The sequence below is a fragment of the Mesoplodon mirus genome (genome assembly GCF_964341445.2).
Source record: "Mesoplodon mirus genome assembly, chromosome: 12".
Classification (NCBI taxonomy): domain Eukaryota; kingdom Metazoa; phylum Chordata; class Mammalia; order Artiodactyla; family Ziphiidae; genus Mesoplodon; species Mesoplodon mirus.
The window spans coordinates 1,968,371-1,996,311 of NC_138988.1; the positions used below are offsets into that span (position 1 = coordinate 1,968,371).

At 54.8% G+C, this 27,941-nt stretch overlaps 1 protein-coding gene across 1 annotated transcript; it reads right to left on the reverse strand.

Annotated features, from left to right (window-relative positions):
- Positions 1 to 940: 940 nt before the first annotated feature.
- COPG1 (COPI coat complex subunit gamma 1) lies at positions 941 to 26,252 on the reverse strand. The gene is made up of 24 exons (XM_082638097.1): positions 26,103 to 26,252; positions 25,128 to 25,180; positions 24,607 to 24,687; positions 24,296 to 24,367; positions 24,088 to 24,167; positions 22,625 to 22,700; positions 22,335 to 22,427; positions 21,832 to 21,918; positions 20,508 to 20,665; positions 20,279 to 20,412; positions 18,591 to 18,658; positions 18,217 to 18,405; positions 16,245 to 16,340; positions 14,019 to 14,262; positions 13,151 to 13,226; positions 11,742 to 11,845; positions 11,234 to 11,359; positions 10,853 to 10,921; positions 8,134 to 8,276; positions 7,678 to 7,849; positions 6,957 to 7,054; positions 4,646 to 4,784; positions 4,316 to 4,414; positions 941 to 1,428 (listed from the first exon to the last, which is right to left on the reverse strand). The coding sequence occupies exons 1-24, from the start codon at positions 26,137 to 26,139 to the stop codon at positions 1,298 to 1,300; spliced, it is 2,625 nt and encodes an 874-aa protein (XP_082494223.1). The 5' UTR covers positions 26,140 to 26,252; the 3' UTR covers positions 941 to 1,297.
- Positions 26,253 to 27,941: the final 1,689 nt, after the last annotated feature.

Here is a 27,941-nt window from a genome sequence, read left to right on the forward strand (position 1 = left end):
CGGCCGGCGGTTCCGCCTATCGCTGGGGCTTCTTCCCCTCCCGCATCTTGCAGAGGGTTGGGACTGCGGAACCTGACTCTCCTGAAGCCCAAGCAGGAGCCGCTGATTGTCTCGGGGACTCGTCCTCCGTGTGGGCCGTTCCCCTGCGGGGTTAACTCCCTCCCAGGGCGAACGTCGGGAATGGGCCGGGAAGGGTCCCGAGGGTGCAGGCTGGCAGAGGCCCTAGATGCGACCCGGGGGCCCGCAGCCCCTTCTCCGTACAGCGGGAACCACGACTCCAGGGCACCAGGTTCTCGTAGGGGTGAAATCGGGAAATTTTCTTTACTTCGCAGTTCTACTAACGGCCCATAGTTTCGGGCAAAAATTGAAAAACCATCAGGAAAACTGCCATGGATCACACTAGTCACTCTGAAACTTCGGTGGGCACCAGAACACTTTCCAAGGCCCCACCTTCCCCCCCCCCCGCGCCAAACCTGAATCTCTAAGGGTTGAGGCCTGTTTTTTAAAAATAGGCTTTACAGGTCTATTTCAGGCACAAAATTGGCAAAACACCTGGCTTGTGTTTAAAAGCCCAGCAGAGGAAACCAGGGACTTCTGCTCTGTAAGGGCTGTTCCTCCCGCAGAAGTGCACCGGCCACCTCAGACCTGACACTAGGCAACAGCTTGGGTAATCCACCCAGACCCTCCGGCCTCACTGATCTCCTACAAAAGGAGGGTGGTTTAAGGGCAAAGACTCAACGCCTGCCAGCTGCTCTCATTCCCTCAGCAAACCTGCACCGCTCCTGCCCCTGGGCATGGGGCTCGGGTGGGGGCCAGTGAGAGGGTCCTGCTTCATGCTAAGTACAGTGGCAAAGGGCTGCAGGTGCAAACGGGACGCAGAGGTGTTCTTGGGGGTAGGGAAGCCGGACTCCTAAGCACGAGTCTGCAGAAGTAGCAGTCATTCAATAAATACATGCTGTTTTATTTATAGGGATAAGATGGTTCCTTAGGGGATCAATTCAAGAGGTGGTGCAAGCACTTTATTCATTTGAGATGTCCCTTCCCTGGCAGGCAAGGCAGCAAGTTCTAGGACAAGCTAAAATCATCCCCCTCTTTCAAAAGTTACCCTCAGCAGGGAGTTTTGGGGCAGGGGTTAAATTAAAAAAAACACAAAAAACAAAAAACCTCATTGATTCCTAATTGTTTTTGAATACAATTGGCTTGGAAAGGAGTTTCCACTGGGTTCATAAGGAAGGCCTGACTTCTGCACAGTGTTGGGGGGGGAAGGGTAGGACTTGGTCCTATGCAGGCTGGCCTCTTAGCCCACAGACGCCAAGATGATGTCCACTGGAAGCTCCTCCGAACTTCTGGCTGTCACCTGCATTGTTACTGTGTCCAAAAGCAGCAGCCGGGAGCGCACCAGGATGTCATGGCCCCCCCGGAATACGCCTGGAAGAGAAGAGAAAAGGACAGGTGTGTAAGGCAGAAGGGGGCTCACAGCTGGGCTGAGAGGGGCACCTGCAACAACTGGCGAAGGCAGCTCTGGGGCTTGAGATGGCAGGGGCCCGCAACCAGGAGCACTGGCTGAAATCCCTGCGTGAGGCCCTGGGCACGTCACTTTACCTCTTGAGCTGCAGCATCATCAATGATCTCAGTAGAGATCACTCTACTAGCTGTATTTCACGCTTCGGCCAGGCTAAAATGAATTAGTGGACACATGTGGCTTGTGTCTGACATCGCAGGGGCGCTCCCACACGCTGACGGAATCTAAGAGCACAGACAAAGGGACAGCCCCGCCATGACAAAACCACAGCACAGGTGTCTGCAAAACCCGGGGGACTGGGTTGCTTCACTGTGGTCAGAAATGATGGGCTTGGGGGCTGTCAGCTGTGAGCAGGGCACTGAAGCAGAACTACTTCCTAACCCTGTTTATAAACACTAAGAAAAAAGAAATTTCCTTTTGTTCATTGTTTTAGGTGTGATCAGTGTACTGCCTCCCTTTTCAACAAAGCGTCATTAGCTTTTAGAGAAGCATACAGATCAGAAATATTTACATATGAAATGTCTATATATGGACTTTGCTCTAAAATAATCTGGGGGTGGAGAACGAGTATAGGTAGAGACACTATCTGTTGTTGCAGCTGGAGGATGAGTACTTGGGGGTTCCATTTTTGTGTAAATTTGAAAATTACCTTTTTTTTTTTTTTTTTTTTTTTTTTTGCGGTACGCGGGCCTCTCACTGCTGTGGCCTCTCCCTTTGCGGAGCACAGGCTCCGGATGCGCAGCCTCAGCGGCCATGGCTCACGGGCCCAGCCGCTCCACGGCATGTGGGATCTTCCCGGACCGGGGCACGAACCCGTGTCCCCTGCATCGGCAGGCGGACTCTCAACCACTGCACCACCCATAAGTGCTTAAAATCCCACTCCTATTAGAAAAGACCAACCAACCCAATAGAAAATTAGACAAAGGATCTGAAAACAATTCACAGAAAAGGAAATACAAATGGCACTTTGCATTTGAGAAGATACTTAACTTCCTTCAATATACAAGAAATGTAAAGTAAAACTACACGGAGGGTTTCCCTGGTGGCGCAGTGGTTAAGAATCCGCCTGACAATGCTAGGGGACATGGGTTTGAGCCCTGGTCTGGGAAGATCCCACATGCCGCGGAGCAACTAAGCCTGTGCGCCACAACTACTGAGCCTGTGCTCTAGAGCCCACGAGCCACAACTTCTGAGCCTGTGTGCCACAACTACTGAAGCCTGTGCGCCTAGAGCCCGTGCTCTGCAACAAAGAGTAGCCCCTGCTCGCCGCAACTAGAGAAAGCCTGCGTGCAGCAATGAAGACCCAATGCAGACAAAAATAAATAAATTAAAAAAACAAAAACAAAAAAAGCTACATGGAGGGGCTTCCCTGGTGGCGCAGTGGTTGAGTCTGCCTGCCGATGCAGGGCACACGGGTTTGTGCCCCGGTCCGGGGAGATCCCACATGCCGCTGATTGGCTGGGCACTTGAGCCATGGCTGCTGAGGCTGCGCATCCAGAGCCTGTGCTCCGCAATGGGAGAGGCCACAACAGTGAGAGGCCCGCGTACCGCAAAAAAAAAAAAAAAAAAAACCTACATGGGGACACCATTCTTTACACCTGACAAAGACCATAAAGTGTTGTGCTGTCCAAAGTGTGGGAGAAAAGAAATACAATTCCTACGGAAGGCAACTGGAAATATTTACCAAAATGAAAAATGCACTTTAACCTGGTAAAGCCTTGGGAAACTTACCCTACAAATACCCTCAGTGCACATAGGCAAAATAAAGTGTGTATGTATACATGTATGTATGGGATTATTCCCTGCAGCACAGTCTGTAACAGCAAAAGACTAGAACAGGGGCTTCCCTGGTGGCGCAGTGGTTGCGAATCCACCTCCCAATGCAGGGGACACGGGTTCAATCCCTGGTCCGGGAAGATCCCACATGACGCGGAGCAACTAAGCCCGTGCGCCGCAACTACTGAGCCTGTGCTCTAGAGCCCGTGAGCCGCAACTACTGAAGCCCGTGTGCCTAGCGCCCGTGCTCCAGTGAGAAGCCACCGCAATGAGAAGCCCACGCACTGCAACAAAGAGTAGCCCCCGCTTGCCGCAACTAGAGAAAGACTGCGTGCAGCAGTGAAGACCCAATACAGCCAAAAATAAATAAATAAATTTATTTAAAAAAAAAAAGACTAGGACAATCTAAATGTTCATCAATACATGAACTGGTTCTACAAAATATGGTCCATCCATAGAATGGAATAGTAATCAACTACAAAAAAGAATGAGCACACAGTCTGGGATGATGAGAAAGTTCTGGAGTTGGATGGTGTGATAGTTGCCCAACAATGTGAATGTACTTAATGCCACTGAACTGTACACCTAAAAATGGTTAAAATGGTAAATTTCATGTTACATTAAAAAAAAGAAAAAAAAAAAGAGGAAGCTCTGAGTATCGCTAGGGAAGTTCTCCAAGGTGCACCGTCAAGTGAAAAACCAAGTGCAGAACAACATATACACCACCTGTATATAAACATTTGAGTTTAAAAAGGGAAATGCGTACACATTTGCTTTTACATCCCTATGATCACAGGAAGGATATACAGCATCCTTTATAATATAACACTGGTTGCCTGGTAGAAGGGAAACTGAATGCCTGGCAGCAAGTGTTGGGAGGGAGACATTTCACCACAGGTCTCTTTATGCCCTGTGAACATTCAACACTGTGAATTCTGAATTCCCAGGTTCCCATGGGGGGCCCCCAGCCCAGGATGTGGTGGCATCAAGGCCCTTCCCACCAGAAATGCCGCTTACCTGCCAGGAGCAGCGTGTGTGTGTTCTTGTTGTCCGGCACTTTGTCTGACCTCTCACAAGGGTGCATTCCCAAGAACTTCACAATATTGCCCACAGCCTCTGTGGGGAGAAATCCCAGTGTTATTAACCCACGACCTCCCCCGGTGCCACCACCACTCCCCCATCCCGACCCCCCTCTGCAGTTTTTAATGAAGTGGCATCTGAAGTACGTGCTCCAGACATGGTCCTGGATCTTTGGGGATGTGGGGGCGGGGGACGGGGGGACCTCTTCAACAGTAGCCAAGGATCTTGTAAGGCAAGCAAGCCGGAAATGGCATCCCCAGGACTTACCTTCAAGCGTCTTGATGGTGGACAAGGTGAATGTTTCCTCCTTCTCAAACTCATCCCCTACCTCATCCCAGGCTGCTTCAAAGTTCAGCTTCATGACCTTCTGGATGTGATCAGCTATCGTGACTTCCAGATCTTCCAGCTGGGGAGATGCAGGGGCGCATTAGGCACACAGCGCTCGGGGACAGACACCTCCAAGCCTCTGCTCCGCTCTGGCCACCCGCCCCTTCCCACCACGCAGCCACAGGTGCTTGCTAGGCACTGTGGTCAGGCGACAGGCACCACCTGACCGGCTCCCTGTCCTCAGGGTGTTCACAGCCAAGTGGTGTGCCCTCAGCAGAAAACGCCTCACCTGTTCACAGCCGTCCCTCAGTATCTGTGGGGACTGGTTCCAGGACCCCCTCGGATACCAAAATCGCAGATTCTCAAGTCCTTTATATAAAATGCTGCAGTATTTGCATTTAACCTACACGCATCCTCCCTTATACTTTGAATCACCTCTAGGTTACTTATTATAATACCTGATACAATGTAAATGTTATGTAAATAGTTGTAAGTACAATGCAAACACTATGGAAATAGTTGCCTTGTGTGGCAAACTCAAGTTTTGCTTTTTGGAATTTTCTGGAACACCCCCCACCGCAATTCTGAATATTTTCTATCTGTTGGTTGAACACATGGAGGCAGAATCAACAGATATGGAGGGCCTGCTGTCCTCCCCCTCGGGTGGCAGCTAGGAGAACGCAGCACTCTGAAGCCTGGAGTAAGTGCCAGACTGGACGGGAGGGAGGCCTGCATCCTCTGACCCAGCCGTGTCCTCCCTGGGGCCGACACGTCGTACTGCCCCCCACCTTGAGCTAACTGTACATAAACGTTCCCCATTCATTCACTCAACAGCTCTTCACTGAGCCCCTACTCCTGTGCACGTGTAAGGTGCTCACAAGTAGGACTCAGCTCCTACGGTAGAAGCTATGCCTCAGACCCAGCCCTCCTGTCCTAGGGCAGTTCCCGCCCTCAGGTCATTGCTGGCTCAGGGAAGGCCCATCCTCAACAATGGACCTAGGAGGACACAAGTGACCATCAGCTGTATTCGGTGACTGCCCCTCTGGACATGAGGGCTCTGAAAATCTCCATCCCAGGTTTAGTATCAGGGTCTGCACTCAGAGGGCACTGAGTCACTGTGACCTGAGCAAACCCCAGAACTACCCTGCACTCAGTTCCATGCGAGCTCCGAGAGCTGGAACTGGAAGGGCCGTTTCAGCGCATGAAAGGACTGCCCAGCAGATGCAAATGGATCCAGTTTCTCTAGAAAGCAATTTGACAGTATGAATCAGTCCTTTTTTTTTTTTCGCCGTGTTGGGTCTTCACTGCTGTGCACGAGGTTTCTCTAGTTGCGGCGAGCGGGGGCTACTCTTCATTGTGGTGCACGGGCTTCTCATTGCGGTGGCTTCTCTTGTTGCGGAGCATGGGCTCTAGGGCACACAGGGTCTAGAGCGCAGGCTCAGTAGTTGTGGCGCACGGGCTTAGTTCCTCCGCGGCATGTGGGATCATCCCGGACCAGGGCTTGAACCCGCGTCCCCTGCATTGGCAGGCGGATTCTTAACCACTGCGCCACCAGGGAAGTCCCTCAAAAAAGTCTTAAAATCAGACTTAGCCTTTGACCTAATTATTCTACTTCTAGGAATCTGTCCTAAGAAGATAACTTGAAATGCAGATAAAAATTTGTACCCAAAGGGATGGTTAATGTAGCATTTAAAAAGTGAAAATTTGGGAATTCCCTGGCAGTCCAGAGGTTAGGACTCCACGCTTCCACTGCTTAGGGCCCAGGTTCAATGCCTGGTTGGGGTACTAAGATCCCACAAGCCGTGCAGTGCGGCCAAAAAAAAAAAAAAAAAATTTTTTTTTAAAGTGAAAATTCGGAATCACAAATGCCAAGTGTTTAAGGAATACGAGGTCAAGTGAGTTAGGATATATTAAGATAAGGGAGTATCTTAAAGTCATTAAAAATTGTGTTTATGAAGTATTTGTAATGGCAGGAAAATACACTCTGGTTCTAAGTGAGCACAGCAAGATCTGTAAGTACAGAATAACCGCAACGATACAACTCCTCCCCCCTCCGTCATTCCCAAGGACTATGGGTAATGTTTTCCTATTTGTGTATACTTTGTTTTTGTATTTCCCAAGTTTTCTTTTTACACACGAACATGTATTTTTTTTTAAGCTAAAAAAAAAATTATTTCAAAACCAAAACCAGCAAGGAAATGCTTCAAGACTGGCTGTCAGCTCCTGAAGCCTCCTTGCCCCAGCTTCTTACCACATACTCGTCCTCATAGCCTTCGTCGTCGGTCTCCCCGGTGGTGGGATCGCAGTCCTTGACAGTGAACTTCATCATGCAGCTGAACGTGCAGCCCGCTGCGGGGAGGGAAGGCCGGGCAGTCGGGCGAGGTCCTCTGTGGGCGGGCGGCCACAGCCTGCCTCTTAGGCCTCAGCTGCATCTGCACTAGCGGCACATGCCACCCGGCCCCACAAATCTGGACAGAGGGCACTGGCTTGTAGAAGGCAGGAGAGCCAGGTTGCAGCCCCCAGGAGTTGCCCTCACAGGGAAGGAAGAGAGAGGAATGCAGAGATGCTGCATGGTGGCTACTGGAAAAAGCACCTGGTTTCTTTGGTTGGAGTGGACCTGGGACGGTCCATGTTTGTGCCTGTCTCTGGGCCTTCCTCTGTGCTCTCTCCTGGTACAATGAGAGAGTCCTGGTTTGAGGACCAGGCAGACCTGGGCTCTGCGTCCTACCAGCCACGTGAACTCAGACAAGCCATTTAACCCGACTCTTCCTTTCCTGCTCCCCAGGGGTCTATGAGGAGGAAATGAGCGGATGTGTGAAAAGCCCCCAGGACTTAGCCATCCTTCTCTTCTTCTCGGGACTGACCTCAAGGAGCTGAAGCTCTGACAGGAAACAAACAGCTGGTGCACAAGCCACCCACCCCACCACCAGGGGCTCCCACAAGGCCAGGAGGGCATCTGCAGAGGGGCTCACCCGCCGTGGGGTCATCCTTGGGCAGGGCCACCAGCGTGTAGCAGGTGCCAGGCTGATTGTAGGGCAGGCTCCGGGCGGGCACGTAACACAGCACCTCGTAGGCCTCCGTGGGCTCCATCTGCACTGTGACGTTCTCCAGAGTCTGGTCGTTGAGCGTGTTCGTGCAGTCAAACTGGACCAGGGAGCGGGGGTGGGCGCTGAGACACTGCCCTGGACCCAAGCCTGCTGCACAGGAGCGGCCAGGAGGTCCTGCCTCTCACCCCACGGCCACATCGACGCCCATCCCAGGCCCCCGTCCCAGGCTCCCTGTCTGCACGTGGATGCTCAGGAGCCACAGGGGCCCTGCATTAAGGACTCGAGGGACACAGCAGCTGGTCGTGGATGTGGCATCGGGCTGGGCTCCAAGCACCGGTGTGGGGTGCCAGGGCCCTGCGGGAGGGCCTCCCTCCGGCTCACCTGGAAGACCATGTGCTCAGGGAAGGTGTGTTTGGTGCAGCGGATCACGTACTCTGTCTCCGACTCAGTGAGGGCCACGGGCTCAGGCGAGGACTTGAAGAGGGGCCCCAGCCCCTGGAACTCCGGCACTGCCGCCAGCTGCTCTGAAACCCCCAGGCCACACGCTCACTCAGCTGCTCAGTGATGTCTCCAACCAAATCCTCAGGCCTGGTCCTCAAGCTCTCCCACCCACTGAAGTAGGCACTCCCGATCTCCCGAACAAACCCGAGCGTTTCCTCATCTCCCTCACTCTGCTCAGCTTGTGCCACCCACATGAAACACTCCGCCCCGCTGTCCCACACAAGACGCCAGAGCAACCAATGGACATTAGGCCCAACGTCCCAGGCCTAATCCATTTGGAGACTCCCTTAACCTTAGAAGCTCAGCAAGGATTCTTAAAAGAGGGAGACTGGGAAAAGGCTATGAGGAGCTGAATGCTGTGATGGCCACGGAACCAGGTGAAAGAACAAACTGGTCTTAGACACGGGGCAGTTGAAACAGTGGCCCAAAAGGAGAGGCTGCAGATTCAGAGTGTTGCAGAAAACCCAACTTAGTGTGGACGGTGGGCGTTTGGTAAGGCCTCTCCCTGTGGCCCAGAGCCAGGTTCCAGCCCTGGTGAGTCCAGGTGAACAAGGCGTCTGGCAGCTGCCCCTGTTCTACGGCAGGGGCACAATTCCCCAGAGTGGTCATGAATCACCTGTGTCAGAATTACCTGGGGGTGAGGGCTTGTGAACAACGCAGATTCCTGGACCCATCCCAGATCGGCTCTATCAAAATTTCTGGGTTTGGGATCCACCAATCTGCATTTCTAACAAGTTTCCTCAGATGACTCTGATGTATACTGATATTTGAAGACCACTACACAAGATTTTTAACTTGTCTTCCCAGTTAAATTGAACTCCATGTGGAAAAGTACTGTGCCTGAGGCCAGGGATTTGATACTCTGCCTGAGCAGGTACTTGATTCACATTTCAGGGACAGGGAGAGAAAGAAGGCATTATTATTATTTGGCCTTCTCCCCCGACAAAGAGGCAGCCTGTGTGCCTGCTTCAGCCCTCTGAACGTGCAGGCGATAAAAAGCCCAGAAAGAGCCAGCTTACATATTAGGAGGCACATTCAGGCCCCCTGTGAGCCTCAGCCACCAGAGTGCTTTTCTATGGGAATTTATTTCATTGGGCATCAAGTTTGCGGACATGCTGCCCCTTACTGCCTGGGGGACTCTGCTAGTAGCTATAAACTAACGCCTCTGAGTTTCACACTCTTCATCAATCAAACAGATACAATAATCTTGTCCACAGGGTTGTTGTGAAGATAAAAGAGGCAATAAAGGTCAAGATCTAGCAAAGATCCTGGAACTTAACACGTGATCCATAAACATTAGGATTCGGAAGGTTGGTTACAAATGGGCTTGAGTCCCTGGAAGAGGCTTCAAAGGAGTCTTCCTTGGGGGGCGTGGCAGAACAGCGGCCCCCAAGACGTGCACGAGCTAATGCCCAGAACCTGTGAGCATGTTCCCTCACTTCGCAGAGATTACGTTGGGTCTTGAGCTGGGCAGCGTCTCCTGAATTCTCTGGGTGAGCCCAAAGTGACCACAAGGTCCTGGTGAGAGGGAGGCAGGAGGGTCAGAGGCAGAGAGGTGTGACTGTGGCTGTGCTTCTGGCTTTGAAGACAGAGGACGGGGGCTCTAGGCACCGAATGCAGGCGGCTGCGAAAGGCGAACCCCTTGCGAAAGCGCCTCCAGAGGGGGCTCGGCCCCGCCAACACGGTGGAACCCATTTTGGATTTCTGTCCTCAGAACAAGGTAATAAATTAGTGTTACGTTAAACCACTAACTTCATGGTAACTTGCGACAGAAGCAAGAGAGAACTAACACGCAAGGGAAAGCTTCGGATTAGAGTGATCCCAGTCAGCTCAGGATCCTAGTTTTGCTGAATCTGAGACAGTATGATGATGGAAGACAGGGTTCGGGAAGGGAATGGAAAAGGTGGGATTTAATTTAATTCAGTGGTAACCGGGAGGCCTACTGTGAGGAAGGAAGGCGCTAAGTGCAGGGACACAGAACAGAGACGACAGCATGTGGGGAACTGCACAGGACCGCGGAGGAGAAGAGAGGAGCCCAGGGAGGGCATCGCCAAGGGCGAGGGACACGTGCTAGGCCTCAAAGGTACAAATCTAGTGGATAACGTGCTCTGGCAACTGGATGCGCAGCCTCTCCCCTTAAAAATGCAGAGGGACAGATGAAAACCAAAAGAAAACCCTGTAAGACAACGTGGACGGAACACATCTGGAACCTGAGACAAAGGACCGTGTCCCTTGGGTCAGCTATATGGCATCAGACATCCGGAACTGGCCTGGGCCTCAGGGAACTGAGCCTCAGAACCAAGGCCGAGGCAGCTGTGAGCCAGTTGGAGCTGGATCTTAATTCCACCGCCACCCCCCACCGCCCCCCCTTGCTGTGCAAACTTAGGCAAATCACTGTCTCTCTCTGAACGTCCACATCTTCCAATACCACATGGACCCAATAACCTCCACCTGAGGTTCCAACATGCTGTCTGAATACTCTCAGAGCCCAGCACTCAGGAGAGACCCAACCGATGACAGCTCCTACTTTTAATTCCCTGGAGAAGAACCGCTACCCTAGCCGCGGCCCCGGGAAGCCCCGCCAAGCACCACCACTCACCTTGGAAGATCTCCTGCCGGGTGGCTGCCACCTTCTCAGGCTGCTTGGCTGCTGTGATGGGGGTGCTTTCTGCAGGAACAAACATGCATGGTGACCCATAACTCCAGGAACGGGCCAGGGTAGCGCTGACCACGGTGCTGTTACTCAGGGATTATAACTCCCACCCCCGAGAGTGTGAAGCACAGAGCACGTGAGGAAGAGAGCGGGTGTCTGGGCCTACGTGTCTTCATTTCCTGTGGCCAGAGGCAGACGGGATAACTCCCTCCGCCCAGCACAGCCCCATCCATCCTGGGCAGGTTTAGTGACTTTGCAGCCAACGCAGACCCTCCAGAGGAGGCCTGGACCGGAGGGCCTATGAAAGGAGTGCAGGTGTTAACTTACCTGTTCTCTGCTCTGCCATGGGTGTGGTGGCCAGGGGGACAGACTTGAGGTCAAAAGGCTTTTCCGATGGTTCTAGAGTGTACTGCTGCAGAGCCCTCTCCAGACCAGGGATGGACACGGTCAGACCTAGAGGTCAGTGGGAGACTGAGGTCCTGGGGTCGAGGTTGTAGGACCTTGAGAAAACCACTTAGGCCTCTGAGGTCCCACTTTCTCATGACATCGTCCTTCGCAGGACTGATGTGGGGAGAAAACGGACATAGGAGAGGGACTTATAAAGGGTAAAGCACTCTGCAAGTGGAGGCTCTTATGACTAACTAGTGTTTCATTTCACTGGGCTGTTTCCACCCACGGGGCTGTGAACGCAGGCCCCTGGGTCTCTGGAGATCACAGTGATGCTCAGCAGTTGCCATGAAAGCCCAGCCGAGAGCGTCGTGCCTCCGAATTCCCCTGCTTGGCGAGACTGCAGCTCCCTTATGGGGCTGGGTCAGGGTCAGCAGGAAAGACTCACCGTTTAGGATATAGCCTGCATTGAGGGCCTTCTGCTTCTGCTCCAGGACACTGAGATAGAAGGTGGCTCGGTCCCTTACTTCGTTGTCATCGTCCATCACACACCTGTGGCCAGAACACAAGGTCCTCCTGACCAGGGCCCCGCAGGGTGGCAGGAGGCATGCTGCAGGGCTTCAGCAGAGGTCAGTGAGAGGAAGCTGGTCTCTTAAAGCTCAGTCCTCGGATGTGGGCCCAGGCATCAAATGCACAGAAGGGCCCGCGGGACTCTAATTAACTAGGAGGTGGCCGTATTCATACTCCCTGGACCCTCTCCCCAGAGCCCACCCAGTGGGGGAGGCAATCTCCTATATCCACAGCATACATCACAAAAGAATTTAATGTGACCCAACAATTCCACTCCTGGGTTTACACACAAGAGAACTGAAAACATGTCATATAAAAAGTCGCACACAACTGTTTACAGCAGCACGAGTCACAACAGCCACGAAGTGGAAACAACCCAGATGCCTATCAACGGATGCACGGACAAACAAAATGTGGTCTATTCGTGCGATGGAATATTATTTGCCCATAAGAAGGAATGAAGTACTGGCACATGCTACAACACGGATGAGCCCTGAAAACATCAGGAAGAAGCCAGACACATGAAAGGCGACGCACTGTATGCCTGAGTTTATAGGAGGCGCCCAGAACGGGCAAATCCAGAGCCAGAAGGCAAGCGAGCGGCTGACTAGGGCTGGGGGGCTGGGGGGAATTGTGATGACTATTCATCGGTACACTGTTTCTTTTGGGGGTGCTAAAAATGCTGTCGGGACTTCCCCAGTGGTCCAGTGGTCAGGACTCTGCACTTCCACTGCAGCGGGCACAGGTTCCATCCCTGGTCGGGAACTAAGATCCCACAAGCCACGTGACATGGCCAAAAAAAAAAAAGTTTTCAACTTAGACTGTGGCAATCGTTATGCAACTCTGAATGTACTAAAACCATCGTATTATACATTTTAAATGGGTACATCGTATGGGTCTCGAATTATATCTCAATAAAGCTGTTTTTTAAAATAGAAAACACCTCAAATTAACGCCTAGGTGGAGGGATTTTTGCATGACATTATTTTTCATGCTTTTCTTTTTTTTTTTTTTAATTAATTAATTTAGGCTGTGCAGGGTCTTAGTTGCAGCATGCAGGATGTAGTTCCCCGACCTGGGATCGAACCTGGGCCCCTTGCATTGGGAGGGCAGAGTCTTACCCACTGGACCCCCCAGGGAAGTCCCATACTTTTCTGTGTTTCCATTTTTTCCTATAATCAATAGTTGTGTATCTTTTCTCCCCTTTTTCAATTAAAAAGAGACAAAGGACAGCCGCCTGGGCCCAAGGGAACACTGTTGTCCACCAGGCCGGTGGCCTGGACTCACCTCTTCAGCAGCACCAAGATACTGGGCAGCATCTCTTCATTCTGCGCTCCGAACTTGGCCAGAGCACTGACAGCACCTGTGTGTATGAAGCAAATACGATTTACTGCCAGGGCTCGGGACGGGCCATCCAGAGCCAAGCAGCCCAGACCCAGCAGGCCCAACCCGACACCATGAATCAAGGAGCCTCGGTCACGTGGGCACCACCCGGCCTCAACTCCTCGCCTCTCACAGGGAAGGCAGCCCTGTTCTTGGGTCCCAGGAGTCCTTTTTAACTAAGAAGAGGCCATGAGAGCTGCCCTCAGCTTCTGTATCCAAACGGCCTCAGCTGACAGTGAAGCAGTACACGACCATAAACAAGAGAACAAACTACTACTGAAGGAGTAACAACTGCTGAAAGAGGAACATCTTTCCAGAGAGGGCAAGAGAAAAAAAGAGCAATAAATTAAAAGTAAAATTAAGAAGATGATGGTTGCACATTGAATTGCACACTCATTTAAAACAGTGAGTTTTATCGTATGTGAATTATATCTCAACAAAGCTATTATTAAAAATAAAAAACTAAACACCAAAAAGCAAGGAAGAAAGAAAGGAAAGAAAGGAAAAAGGGAGCGAGAAAGAGAGAAAGAAAGTTAAACGACAACATATAGTGACACTTAAAAACAAAAAAATCACTAAGGCGAATCAGAGGTTAAGAACCATTCACCTACATGACGCCCAAACATCTAAGGTCCTTGCTACAAGATTATAAAACACCGAGCTTGTGAGGCAACACCACCAGGTGCCCATGTCCCCCCGGGGGCTCAGGGCCCTTGGCCGGGGGGTCTATGCAGGGCAACCCCGGGGCCCAGGGGCAGCCCTGCTGACCCACCTGCCCGGACCTCCTCATGCTCCAGGACCACTCGGTTGTAGATGAAGCGGATGTACTTGGAGGGGTTGTTGGTCTTGGGCCCTTCCTGGCCCAGGAGGTGCAGGATGCGCGTGGCCAGCACGGTGAACTCGCAGTCCTCGATGAACTCGCACAGGTGCGACAGCCCCGTCTCCTTGCTCTCCGAGTTCTCCTCGATGATGCTGATGATGCAGTCCACGATGGCCCGCTTGTACTCAAAGCCGCCCTGCAGCGCAAGGGGCGAGCTGAGCACCGAGGCCACTCTCTCCAGAGCCTAACGGGCACCCGGCACGGCGGTCCAGGCACTGAACCTGGGGACGAGGGCCCGGCTCTCCCAGCCTCTACCTCCCTTTCGTGTAAAACAAAAGGCTCGGGCTGAATGCTCGCTGGGGCCCTGCCCGTTCTAAGAGTAGATGGTTTAAGAGAAATATTTGGGACTTCACTGTCTTTCCAGGTGTGAGATAAAGGCAGGGTGGGTGATGTGCACACTGGAGGAGGAGTGGGGTGTTAAGTGTTTAACGGGAACAGAGTTCAGTTTTGCAGCATGAAAACGCTCTGGAGGCTAACTGTACGCCAGTGTGCATGCACTTCACAGCACTGAACTCTACACTTAAAGACAGGTAAGATGATAGAATTCTATGTCGTGGGTATTTTATGACAGTTTGAAAAAAGGCAGAATAGGGCAGTAGAGAGACAAAAGATCCCGGGATCAAATCTATGCTCTGGCACTTACAGACTTTAATAACAGAAGTGGCAAGTGAGATACCCCCTCGGTGCCCGGCCGTAACCCGGCAGCGCGCAGCACGCTGGATGGGATGGTGGCGCCCGCGTAGTGCCCGTCCCACCTAAAGAGCGAAATCACCACGCAGCCTAGCGCTGCCAGGTCTTAGAAGTTTTTAAAGAGAAACTGGAAACCTATCGAGGTCGTTTTCCTGATTTCTAAATAACGGCTACTAATTCAAAATGTGTAAACTCTGCACAAGCCAAGTAGGACTTGTCTGTGGGTCAAATCTGGCCCCTGTTCTCAGATTAGTTTGTTTTACGGCCGTGATAAGTCACTCTCTTTGTCTGAGCCTCAGGCACCTTCATAACAAGGACCATTAGCGTACTGACCTCATGGGTTATTGTGAAGAATAAATACGCTCACACGCGCCTTACATTTCAATAAGGCTGTTCTGTCAGCAGGTGCCCTAGTTATAACACCGGCTCTGCAGCCCGCCCGCCGACTGGGCACCGACAGGCTCAGAGTAACTGCAGGGCTTCGCGTGCAGCAGCTCATGGCTGACACGCCCTGTGCTGAGGGACAGACCCTCTTCTAGCAGACAGGGTCTCGGTGTCTGAGTGCTGTGTTCTAATGAGTGAAGCTCTCACGCCGTCTTCCGTGGAGCCACATGTTGTCCTGGGAAGCAGGGAGGACCGGGAGAAAAAAACGGGCTCTGGAGCCAGACACTTACTGACCGGGTGGCCACAGGCAGGTGGTCTCAGATCCCTGATTTTTAAAGGGAGAAAGTAACGTCTACGACAAGGCCTGTTATGAGGATCACAAGATCGTATACGCTGTGTGGTGTCTCCACCGCGCTGGGCCGTCAGCTGAAGGCACCCAAAGCCCTGTTCCCTTCTCATATTCTCGGGAACCCCGAAGGCACCCAAGGCAATGGTTCCTCTACTGCCTTGGTCCAAGGGCCCATCTGGGGCTGGGGCAAAGGGCTACCAAATATCCGGGGACCAAATCTACTGCATGAACACTCTGCTTCTGCTCCTCTGAACGGACCAGTTTTGTGGAGACAACCAAGAAAGGTGGCCCACATGAATCATTAGTTCACGACAGAAACAAAAACAGAACCAATGTCACATCACTAGCCTCAGTTTCCCAAGAAAGCACCCTGGAGCTCCTGGAATCGCTGGAATATTTCTACGCGAGATGACACCAGACAGAACTCAGTTTCCTATCTTCTACACAAGCATCACCTTGGGGCATCTGCTAGGTCTTTAGAGCCCGGGTAGTGTGTCATTAGGGTTATTAGCGTGATCACGGTGATTGGTGCATGTTTACACTGTCAGCCCACGAGGAGTTTCAAGGGCCGCGGGCACCAGGAAAGCAGCCGGCAGCAGGTGGACTGGGTACACCCGAGAACTAGTTGGGTGTGGAGCCAGCGGCCAGGCCACCACCCGCACAGGAGACCTGGCGCCCGAGCACACCGTGCTTACCTCCTCACGCAGCATGGAGAACAGGAAGTTCATGAGCACGGCGTGCTTGCGAGGGTACTTCTGACACAGTGCGCTGATGGCCTGGACCACCACCACCTGGGCCAAACAGACATGCGTGAGCAGCGGCCCTGCCACCCGGTGGTTACTTCACGCACCCAGGGCCAGCGGAGTCCTTCCTCAGGCAGGGCCGGGCCCTGGGAGCAACAGGCCAAGATGCGAGGGGAGCCCCACCTCCACCCTCAGGGGGCCCGCAGCCCCGAGCCCCCCAGACAGGGAGGCATGCACAGCAGTCCCGAGGCCCAGATCCAGACTCTGGGCCCCTCTACTCAGACTTCAAGGAAAGTCTGCCAGCCGCTCCATCTCGCCTGTCCTGCTTCTCCCCTCCCCCACCATCCCCACCCCTGAGCCTTCCAGCTCAGGCTGCCCCTTGGGGTGCTCTGGCCCCAGCCCTCTCCTCTTCTCAGTCTCTTTGGCAATCTCACCTCCTCCCGTGGTTTTAACCACCCCTTCTATGCCCCCAACGCCCAAACCTTCGTCTCTGGTCTGAGTTCAAGAGCAGTGCTTCCCAATGTCTACCACACAACTGCACCTGGCGCCCACGGGCACCCCAAACTTGGCCGCAATCACCACCATTACCACCGCTTCCCTCCTCTCTGCCCTGACCGTCTCCCTCCTTCCCCAGACGCATCCACAGCACCGTGAACCCCAACTAGAACACGGACTCACCTCTGAGGACGTTCACGCCCTCAGCTGTCACATGGCGCCCTGACACCTGGCTCTGTTCCCCAGGGGCTCTGAGACCAGCCCCCTTCCCGCTTCCCAGGGCTGCGGGTGCCTTCGCCTCTCTGCCCAGCTCCCACCACCAAGCCTCAGTCCAGTTCACCCTCCAGCAGCTTGGGAAGGACCTCTCTACGTGCAGGTCTCACTGTGTCATTCCACAGTCTACGAAGTATTCCTATAACCCACAGGCAGAGTTTATTCTGCCTACTTTGTGTCATTCCTGCTACAGGACCCACCACGCTCTATCTCAGTCATTCTCATTGCCCTCTGTCTGCCTTCTGCCCTGATTAAAGCTCTCCAACAATATACTAACGTTTATGTAACTGTTGTAAAATAACATAGTTACAGAAGTTGAGAACAGCGCGTAGGGAGGGGAGGAGGGGATGGGTGCGGCTATGCAGGGAACACCAGGGAGTCTCCTGGTCGTGGGGCAGTTGAGCATCCTGTATCTTACGCAGTTTCACACACACACACACGTGTAACTGGTGAGCAAACTGCGGCCTGTGCCTGTGCTGTGACACTGTCCTGTGGGCCTGCGGGTGCTGGAGAATGACGCAGCTGGGGGAAGGGGGCACGGGAATTCTCAGTATATTTCTTTACAACCTTCCGTGAATTGTTTGAAAATAAAAGTTTAGAGAACACTACAGAAAACGCTTTAGCAGCTTCCCTAAAACCACAACTCTTTATCACGAGCCCCGGGGCCTCACACGGTCTCGCCACCACCTGCCCCGACCTCATGGCCTCCACTGGCTGCGAAGCACTTCAGCCCTTTCCTCTTGTTCGCAACACGCTTGCTTTTCTGCCTTTTCTCCCGTGTCTGCCCAGGTACCTCCCTGGGGCGGCTCCTCCTGGGAACCTCTACCCTGTGGGGTTTCCTCCCTGCACTCGTGTGTGAAATTACCGTGTCCCCGCCTCGTTGACTGTCCCCCTCCCCTCCCCAGCAAGCAAGCTCCAGGAGAGCAGGACTGGTCTGTCCACTACTCTGTTCCCCTTTCTCCAAACTCTGCCCAGCACATGGCAAGCGCACAAGAAACACTGAAGAACTTAACAAGCTGTCCTGGAGGCTCCTGGCCTCACTGGACAAAAGCCGGACGCAGCATCGCGCGCACCTCTGCCAGCCCTCCGCCCCACCAGCCCCCCAGAACCTCCACCCCGGCTCGGAACGGGGACACGGCAGGCGGGGACTGTGGACCTTGAACTCGTCCGAGATCTCTGACATGAAGGAGGAGATCTGCTTCATGAGGCGGTCGATGCTGCCCTCGCTGCCCGTCTTGAGGAGGGTGGTGATGGCCAGCGTGGCGATGCTGCGGTTCGAGTCTGTAACCAGGTTCTCCAGGTCCAGATTACAAGCTGTCACCGCAGATGGATGCTTCATGGCCACCTGTTTTGATTCGGGAGGAAAGAGATGAGGACAGGGACGGAGTACAGCAGTTCCCCCACCGTTCCGCTGGTCCTTCTGGTGAGCTCAGGTCACCGCCGGAGGGCAGAGGCGAACCAGGGCTGCACCTCCCGCAGGGCGGGGGCCAGGAGACTCCCCCAGCCCCACTCCGCCCACCCCGAACTCACCTTGTTGAGGGTGCGGACGGCGGCATAACGGAGCGCGGCCTTGGGGGAGCTGCAGAACAGCTGGAGCACTGCGGGGGGACAGATACGGCTGCTGTGCTGCCGGGAAGCCCAGGGGCCCCGAGGGGCAGGGACCGGGCACAGCGGCGGGGCACACGTGCAAGGGCTCTGAGGCTGTGTCCAGCTGTCTCCCTGCTGGTGCCACCACCCCAACCAAGGAGACAGCCGTCCTCCCCGTGGGCACCTGAGCCTCGCACGGACCCGTGGGCACGCTTGCAACCACCAGCGGTTCACACGCGGGAGCCTACGGTGCCGGGCACAGGGCTGAGCACTGCCTGCCGTGTCCCCGCGAGTCCCCACACCCCTGCAAAGCAGCTCCCGTATCTCCCCATTTCACAGACACAGAGGCCAAGGCACAAAGGGGCAGAGCGACTGAAGGAACGAGGCCGGCAGCCAGGAAGCGGCAGAACCAGGACTGACAGCCGGGGCTGCCTGCCCCGGGGCCCGAGCCGCTGCCCCAGTCAGGGGCCCAAGCCGCTGCCCCAGTCGGGGGCCCAAGCCGCTGCCCCAGTCGGGGGCCCGACAGAGCATCGGCCACCCCAGCCCGCGCCTTGGCCTCAGGAAGCTCAGGCTCCGGGTGCGCTCACTGGAGCGGTGAACGTGACTGCTGTTTCCTGCAGTGTCTACGCTCCTCTCCTCATAACTTGGCTTCCATTCTCTTATACTTTTTCATCACCTATTTACCGTTTTCTTATACAACCCTTATTTTAAAAGCTCTCTGTTTGACTTTCGTTATTCTGGAACATGAGTAATATAACAAGAAAGAACAAACATTTGAACCAGGGAATGAATTAGTTCTTTTGCTTCTGTCGCCAAAGAGGAGGAGAGACTTCTCTCTGCAAATGTGAACCCATCTCTCTGCCTGACAGGTCGGCAACCTTATTCTGGAGAACATGAGAAAAGCAGGAGGGCCAACCATTCCTCAGCCTCTGCAGGTGGAACTCTGGCAGAACCTCATGGCTTCCATTACTAGGTCTCTCCTTCTGGGACGCTTGCCCCTTCTCTCCTGCACCCGCCTTCCAGGACCGAACACTTAGCCCACTGTCACGTGCCTGCTACCCCGACATGTAGCGAGATCTCAACGCTCAGCACAGGGGCCCGCACGACCAAGGCACTGATCTCTCAGCAGCTGGCCCCACAGAAGCGGGAGCCCAGCGGATTCTGCTGCACGACCGCCCAGAGTGCAGGTGCTGCGTGCACCACGCTGCCCGTGTAACGGCACGATTGCTATCCTTCCCGTGGACAGGACAGCTGGCTCGCCCAGGCTCGCCCAGCTGCCCCGCCACAGAACCAGGACTGCAACCCACGCTCCTGTCCAGACTCTGACCAAGCCCTCTTTCTCCTCCCCGAGACGGCCCGGGCCCATGGCTTCATAAACGCGGGCTTCCTCCGCCGGGCCCTCCTGCCACGGCAGCCACCCGCAGGCGGCAGAGTGCCTCTGAACCTCGCCTCCGCCCCCCCACCAGAGCCCAGGTGAGAGGCCCTGGCCCGGCAGGGAGCTGATACCTGCTCTTCACCATAGCCTGCGGCCCGCCTGAGGGCATTTCCTTTCCTTCCCGTGCCCCCTGGCCCAGGGCCTAGCTCCCGGCAGGCACAGCCGAGTGGGGCTGGGGTGGGGGGCGCCCGGTCACCTGACACGGCCGGGGCCAGCTCCTTGGCGCTGCAGCCTGGCAGGCCGACGACGGCCGAGGCGGCCTCGTACACCACCAGCTCGTGCTTGTTGCGCAGGCAGCTCTCGATGAAGTCGAACAGCGGGCTGTCGCGGCTGCGGGACGACAGACAGCAAGGGGACACTGGGGGGCCCGCCCGGGAGACGGGCAAGGCCTCGCGTGGCACAAGGGGGGTAAACGGCGCCACTACCTGCCGTCCTCCTCCTCCAGCTGCCGGCTGGCCACGCGGATCATCATGCAGTAGGCGAAGGGGGACTTGAGGCCGTGCCGCGTGAACTTGCTGATCATCTTGCTGACAGCCAGGCGGTCGTTCTTCCGCACGTGGTACAGGAGCCCCAGCGCGTGGTACTAGAGGGCGGGAGAGGGCCGCAGAGCACGGGCGGGTGAGGCCGGGCCCCCTGGCCGTGGGGCTCTGGAGGTCACAGTCCCTCTGGGCTCCGGCCTCCTCGTCTCTGGGATGGGCATCGTGGTCGCTTCCTCCAGAGCCCGGGTGCCACCGTGCCCAACCAGCCACCTAGGTGTCTGCGGTCCTCGTCCGCCCCCAATTTCAGCAAGGGCCTCGACAGGCAGCGTGAGTGCAGGTGTGGAGGGGACAACAGGTGCCACAGATGGAAGAACAGGAGGACACCAGGTGTCTCGGACCAGATAGAGAAAGCGGGAGCCAGGCCTCGAGGGGGACTCGTGTCGTAAGGTGCTGTGCAGACGTGAGGCCTCACAGCGTCAGACCTTACGTGTGACACCGCGTGACAGGTACTTCTGCCCCCACTGCCCTGCCCCAGGACTCGTGGCTGCTGCCGGCAAGGCCAGGTCTGCAGAGGGAAGGCACACGGAGTTACCTCCTGTCCCCTCCACTCTTCCCTTATTCCTTACCAGGGTGACACTCAAGGGCCTTCTACGTGGGAAGCTTCTGTGACCCTGGGAAGGGTTTGAGGGGCCACAGCTGGTCCTGGAGACGAGACCCAGCACAAAGGGCACAGAGGGAGGGAACAGACGCCCACACACGGAGGCTGCAGGTAGGGGCCGGATGGGCAGAGGCCACAGAGGCTCTCATTTTATCCTCACAGCTTTGTGAGGCAAGGACTTTCATTCCTGTTTTACAGACAAGGAAACTGAGACCCATGGAAACAAAGGGGTTCCTGGCTGAAGTCACTGAAGAAGAGATCAGCACATGAAAGCTCCCCCAGGATGCTTCCATGCATCACTAACAAAGCCAGCTGGGCAAAGGCCCTCCGCCTGCCTGGGCCAGGTCAGCCATGTCGCATACCCCAAAACAACGCTCTGGTTATCAAAATACTCGATATTTTGGTACCAGCTAGTAACGCCTCTAACCCAACTCCCCCCTGCACGTGGTGCCCTGGATTCTTTCCCCAAACCCCCCAAGTCTCCCCACACGACAAAACGATTAAAGCCTGTTCCAGCCAGGGGCCGCCAGGATCTCCGTGGTAAGAGTCCACGCTGTCTGGCCAGGACAGTGCCACCAGCCTAAGTACCTTCAATGTCACTGCTCTGCTCACCTGGACCATGATGTTATCACTGGATGCCGCCTCCTGGGCCTCATTCACCCAGCGCTTGACCACGTCGAAGCTGCACTTGAGCAGGTGCTGTGGGGCACAGGGCACATTGAGGGGTGGGCAGGCAGGATGCTCCGGCCTGGCCACAGTTCAGCTGGCTCTGGGTCTTTCCTCAGACACAGCCCAGGGCCCCTCTGTCGTCCGGGTCCTCTGAGAAGCGCACCGACTCGGGACAGCTCCCACCCTCACTCTCCCTGCCCCAGCAGACTTCCTGCCAGGCTCAAATTCCAAAAATCTGTCACCCCAAAGGATGGGTCAAGGCTGTCCAACTGGCCCCTCAATTGACCCAGAGTTCCCCGGGAGCTCTTTACTGAGAAGGGGGTGCGACTCTCAGATCTGGGGATACAAAGCTTTTCTTTTCTTTTGGAAAGCGACTTTGATGTTTCTTCAGCCTCCCAATCCAGCCCCCGCCCCCAGCCCCGCCAGCCCCTGCTGAGGCTACACACCAGGGAAGACACCAGAGCAGAGCTGGAGACGCTGGGCACCTTGTCCACGATGGCTTGCTTCATGTAGCGCTCGATAGCCTGTAGCATGGTGCTCTGTGGGGACAAGGGGTGGGCGGTCAGTCCCTGCCACCCTCAGGTGTGCAGGAGACAGGGTGTGGAGGAGGAACGGCCAGGAGGGAGGAAGCAGGCTCACGTCCTGTGTCCCCGCACCCCTCCCAGGAGCCGGGGGACGAGCTGAGCATGTGACGGGTGAGACCCCGTGGCGACCAAGCTGGCCAAGGGGGACTCACATCAGTGATCTGGCACAGGGCGCGCACGGCCGGGCCCCGGTAGCTGTCTTCCTTCCCAGTCATGTCCTTCGTCAAGCTGCGGGGACAAGGCGATGGCCTCACGCAGGGGCCGGGCCTGCCCACCCCGGGTCACCACGCCCATCTCCTAACGGGCGTCCTCCCTGTGCTCTTAACCCTTCCCCGCCACACACCACACAGGAGCCAGAGGGTTTTTCATAAAACAGAAAACTGACCGGGTCACTCCCCTGCTCTGGCTGAAATCTTCCAGAGGCTTCCTGCTGCCATCGCCATCAGCCCCTCAGAGATGTCCCCAAACAGGCCGTGCTCTCCACCCCAGGCCCTGGCACCTGCGTCCCCTCAGCCGGGCGCACTGCCCCCCTCATCTCCACCTCTGTCCTGCTACTTCTCACTCAGCCCTCAGGACTCCAGACGGTTCTAGGAGGCCTTTCCTGACCCACATTCAAGTTCGCTGTCCTCCTGACCTGCGCTCACAGCCGTCACGCTTCCCTAACGCCTGTCTGCTGGGTTACTTCTCGGTAAATTCTGGGGCTGCAGCGGCCACGCCTGTCGTGTTTGCTGCTCTATTCCCAGAGTTCCACGGGGGCTGACAGACGATAAATATTGTCTAAACGAACCTACACACGAATGTATAACGTCCCCCCCAAAACTGTGGCAAGAAGAAGTAAGAGAACTGAGCCCAGGGATTATATTTCCGTCCACTCTGGCCCCTGAATCCTTCAGCCTAACACTCAGTGAGCAAAGCAGTCCTTAGTGAGCGAGTCTGCGTGTGCTCCCCGTGTACATATACCCCTATGTGAATCCTCCCTGGGCTTTCTCTTAGTACTCGCTAGAGTCTTTGTGAAACTTCCGGCTGCCTCAGTTGACTGAGAGGAATCAAGGGAAGGAAGGCTCTGTGCCTAAGTTCAGGCCAGAGAATTAAAAGGGAAACCGCCCACCCTGGAGGCCGCCACTGGTGGGCAGGGTAACTGAAGGACGAGGCAGACAGGAGAGCAAAGGAGAAAAGGGCGCGGGTGGGCTTCCCTGGTGGCGCAGTAGTTGAGAATCTGCCTGCCTATGCAGGGGACACGGGGTCGAGCCCTGGTCTGGGAAGATCCCACATGCCGGGGAGCAACTAGGCCTGTGAGCCACAGCTACTGAGCCTGCACGTCTGGAGCCTGTGCTCCACAACAAGATAGGCCGCAATAGTGAGAGGTCTGTGCACCGTGATGAAGAGTGGCCCCCGCTTGCTGCAACTAGAGAAAGCCCTCGCACAGAAACAAAGACCCAACACAGCAAAAAACGAAAGAAAAGAAAGAAAAGGAAGGAAGGAAGGAAGGAAGGACTGAGTTAAAAATTAAAAAAAAAAAAAGGGCACAGGCAACGCGTAAGCCAAAGTCTGAGTGCCTGGTGCTCGTGAGAAGATGGGCTCTGTGTCGGTGGACCATTCAGAGACCAAGACTCGCCTGCTGGTCACGATGATGACATCCTCTGCGATGCAGGACATCTCCTTGATGGTCAAGTAGCACATCCGACGGAGGGTGGGCTGGGCAAGAGATGCGAAAAGCCCTCTGACCCCTGGCGCAGCATGAGGCAGCCTCGCTGACAGGAGGCCCTCCCACCACCCTGTCAGAGCTGCCCCCTCTGGAGGAGGGCTGGGGTGGGGACACTTACATCGTTGGACTGAAAGAGTTTGGTCATGGCAAAGAAGGCCTCGGTTGCTTCTGTGGTCCCCAGGTGCTCCCCCTGTTTTAATCAAGAAAGAAGTCTCAGCTTGGGACAGACGGGCCAGAATGCTCTTCCTGCCCGATCAGCCCAGGCCAGATCCTCGGACCCTGCAGAGGCTCCATCAAGGGCGACACATCGGAGTGGGACGCTGAGGGGACCCAGAGCTGGGCCTCTGGCTACAACTACACAGGGGCTGTGCCCCTCCCCCCAACACACCCCAGTACCATATTCCCCACCCCCAAGCCTCACCCTGTTACCTGGTTTATGAGGTAGAGGATCTTGGTGAGTATGTGGGCACATTTCCGAGGATTGATAGGAGTTTCGTTAAACACGCGGGCCTAGGAAGAAGCGACCAAGGATATTACCGTCTGGCTGAGTTTATTTCCCTTCCCTGACTGCCCTCAAGCACGTCGAGGTCTGAGAAGGCCCAGGGTAAATAAATACACTTGCCCAACCTTATTTTCATAAGGAAAGAGTCTTGCTTTGCTTTTTTCTTACTTCACCTATTAACAACTCCTGAAATTTCCCCTGAATATTAGCTGAGGATGTGCTGACTTAGTGATTAACGGATAGTCAGGCAACGCTTATTAATTAACTAGAACGAGAAACGAAGATGAAGAAAAAGACAGGTCTAATGAACCCTCCCCGGGAACAAAGTGCCCCCGCCTTTCCAGGAGCAGGTCTCTCCCCTGCTGTCCTTTAAACCAGCACTCTGAACGCGCCCGCACGCCGACCAGGAACACTCGTGATGGAAGAGACGGGAGCAAACGACACTTGCCTCCTGGAGCACCGCGCTCTTCTCAAGGTGCTGGAACGGGTTGGAGCCTCCACCTACAGTCAGAGAACAGGCAAGACTGAGCACAGGCTGGGACCCTGAATTTCGGAACTCTCTCAGACGTAGCCAAGGGAAACATGTCCCAGTGCGCGACCTCGTCAAGCTCCAACTCCTCTGAAGGACAACCAAAGCTCTACAACCTGCCAGTAGATCCAGCCATCCTCCTGCAAGGGGAGCTCCCTCCATCCCAAGCCACTGACTCACAGTCACCCAGTAGCCCTGGTACAGTCCTTGTGTGCCTCTCAGAGTGTCACGTCTTGCATTCATTTATGCAGCTGGTACTTAACTGAGTTCCTACTACTGAGTTCCTACTACTAGTTCCTACTAGTGGTGGTGCGGGACCACCACTTCCAGCGACCAGGGTCTGTGCTTGGCAGATATCACACGTGTAATTAGTTACACACCTCAGTATCTGACTGACGTCTGTTTCCACTACGTCGCGACCACTCTAATATTCCCGGCTCGAGCACTGACCGTCTCACTTGTTCTACTGCAATGTCAGGGCACAGTACAGCCTGGCATGCAGTAAGCGCTCAATATATATTTACTGGGTAAATGCATGAGAGTCAGGGTTCTCAGCCACGGGACACTGTGCTCCCCAGTCTGGTCAGCACCGACGCAGCCCCAGCGAATCCCCACAAGAGCATCGCGCGCGGCCCCCTCCCCTGACAGATGGGGAAACTGAGGCACAGAGAGGCGTGCGGCCCGCCCAAGGTCACCCAGCGAATCGCGGTCCGAGCTTACGAGTGAGGGGCAGTGGAGCCTGCTCGGGCTCTCCAGAGCTTGCCACTGACCGGCGGCAGCCCCTCGCACAAGCCCCCGTCCCTCCCGGGGCCTCGGGTCAGGACAGAGGCCTCCGGGGAGGGCGCCGAGAGCCTGGGCAGTGGTCCGGCCTCCCCCAGGCCTCGCCCCCCTCACCCGATTCCTCGTCCTTCTTGTCAAATTTCTTCAGCATGGTGGTGCCGGCGGGGGCGCGAACCAGCACCTAGCGCAGGACTGACCGACTGACGACGGTGGTCCTCCGGAAGTTCCGCACGGGCCACTTCCGGTCGGCCACGTCGCCCGGCGCTGTGCGCAGGCGCACTCCACGCTCCGCGCATGCGCACACCCGGGACGCTGCGCCCCGTCAGGCATTAACCCCGTCCCTGCCGGGAGGGGCCGGGGCTTAATTCGGCGCCTTACGCCGTCCTCTCGGTACATTCGTTCCCGCCTCACTGCCTGTGGCGGGGGTTTGAACGTGCTTTCGGAGGCGAGGCCCTAGCACGCTGGCCCGAGCAGCCGCCCACCTCCGAGGTGCTACCTCTTCTGGTCACCTCCTCCCGGAGGCCCGCCAGCCTCGCCTCACTTCAGCCCCTCGCCTGCCGGATTTCTCTGCCTACCTCGAATCGCCGTCTGACACACTAACTACATTCTTACTTTACCGCTTTGACTGTCTTTTATTCCCTGCGGTGGATGATGTTGACATACAGTAGGTGCTCATACAATTGTTGCATCAATGGGCTCCTACAGTTCAACTCTGCCCACCCCCCTCACATCCGCTCCGGGTGCGAACTGCTTGGTACTTGGTTAACTTTCAGGGATATGACTAGAGTGAAAGGTCGGCGCGGCAACGTCAACTTGCTCTTTAAATCTGTGGGTATTTATCGAGCACCTACTGGATGCGCCGCCTGGCGCTGGGGGAGGGAAAGGACGCGAAGGAGAGAAGGACGTCGCCCAGGGTTACCTCCACGGACCTGGGAAGACACCCCGAGGCCAAGGTGAGGACTTGCGCGACACCGAGACGGAGTCCCCTGGCCCGAGGGGAGGAGTCCAGGTAAGCCAGGGCGCGGACGGTGCCCAAGGTGCGGGGGGCGTGGACCGCAACGCGCTGGGACCCCGATGCGCAGGGGCCCGCCTCTGCAGTCCGGCTTTGCAGAAGCTGGGGCCCGGGGCCGTGGGGGCGGGGGTCTTGCGCCAACGTGAAATTGTCAAGAGCCAGAAAGATGTGCAAAATCTTTAACCAGTAACCCCACCCCTTCCTTATCCGGAGGAAATCATCCAAAGGAAGAGAATCAAGTTGCTCACTGCAGCAGTTTGCAGCAAGATAACTGGAAACACCCTAAATGCCCAGCAGTAAGGGGATGATTAAGGGGATTGTGGTGCATCCATCGGATGAAATATTCCACAACCTTATAAAGGGATATTTCTGAGGACTTGGGAGGCAGTATCCAAACTTCTTAAACAAAATGAGACGTTAAAAGGGAAAAGCAGGGTGTAAAATGTTCATAATTAAGGTGAAATAAGTATGCCTCATGGTTAAAAGCCAGAAAAGGACCCCAGAGTTTTTCGTTGTTGTGTTAAGACCGTGAAGTACAGATAAAGTGTGTTGAGATAAATATCCTTTTATATTATGATATTAATTCTATAGAACTATATACCAAGAGCAATTTTTATAATACCTCATTTTTATAATGAGAATTGTGGGTTGTGAGTCCAGCTTTCTGTATAAGCTAATACGTAATTGTAGGGTTTTTATTATTTTTTAACTGTAATATACATTCTTTTTTAAAAAAATATTTGCAAGGTTCATCCATATTACAGCATGTATCAGTACTTCATTCCTTTTTAAAAAAATTTTTAGTTATTATTTATTTATTTTGGACCCGGGGCCCCCTGCCCTGGGAGTGCGGAGTCTTACCCAATGGACCACTAGGGAAGTCCCTGTAATATACATTCTTCATGATAATTGCTGAGTCCTTTGTAGAAACACAGGATACT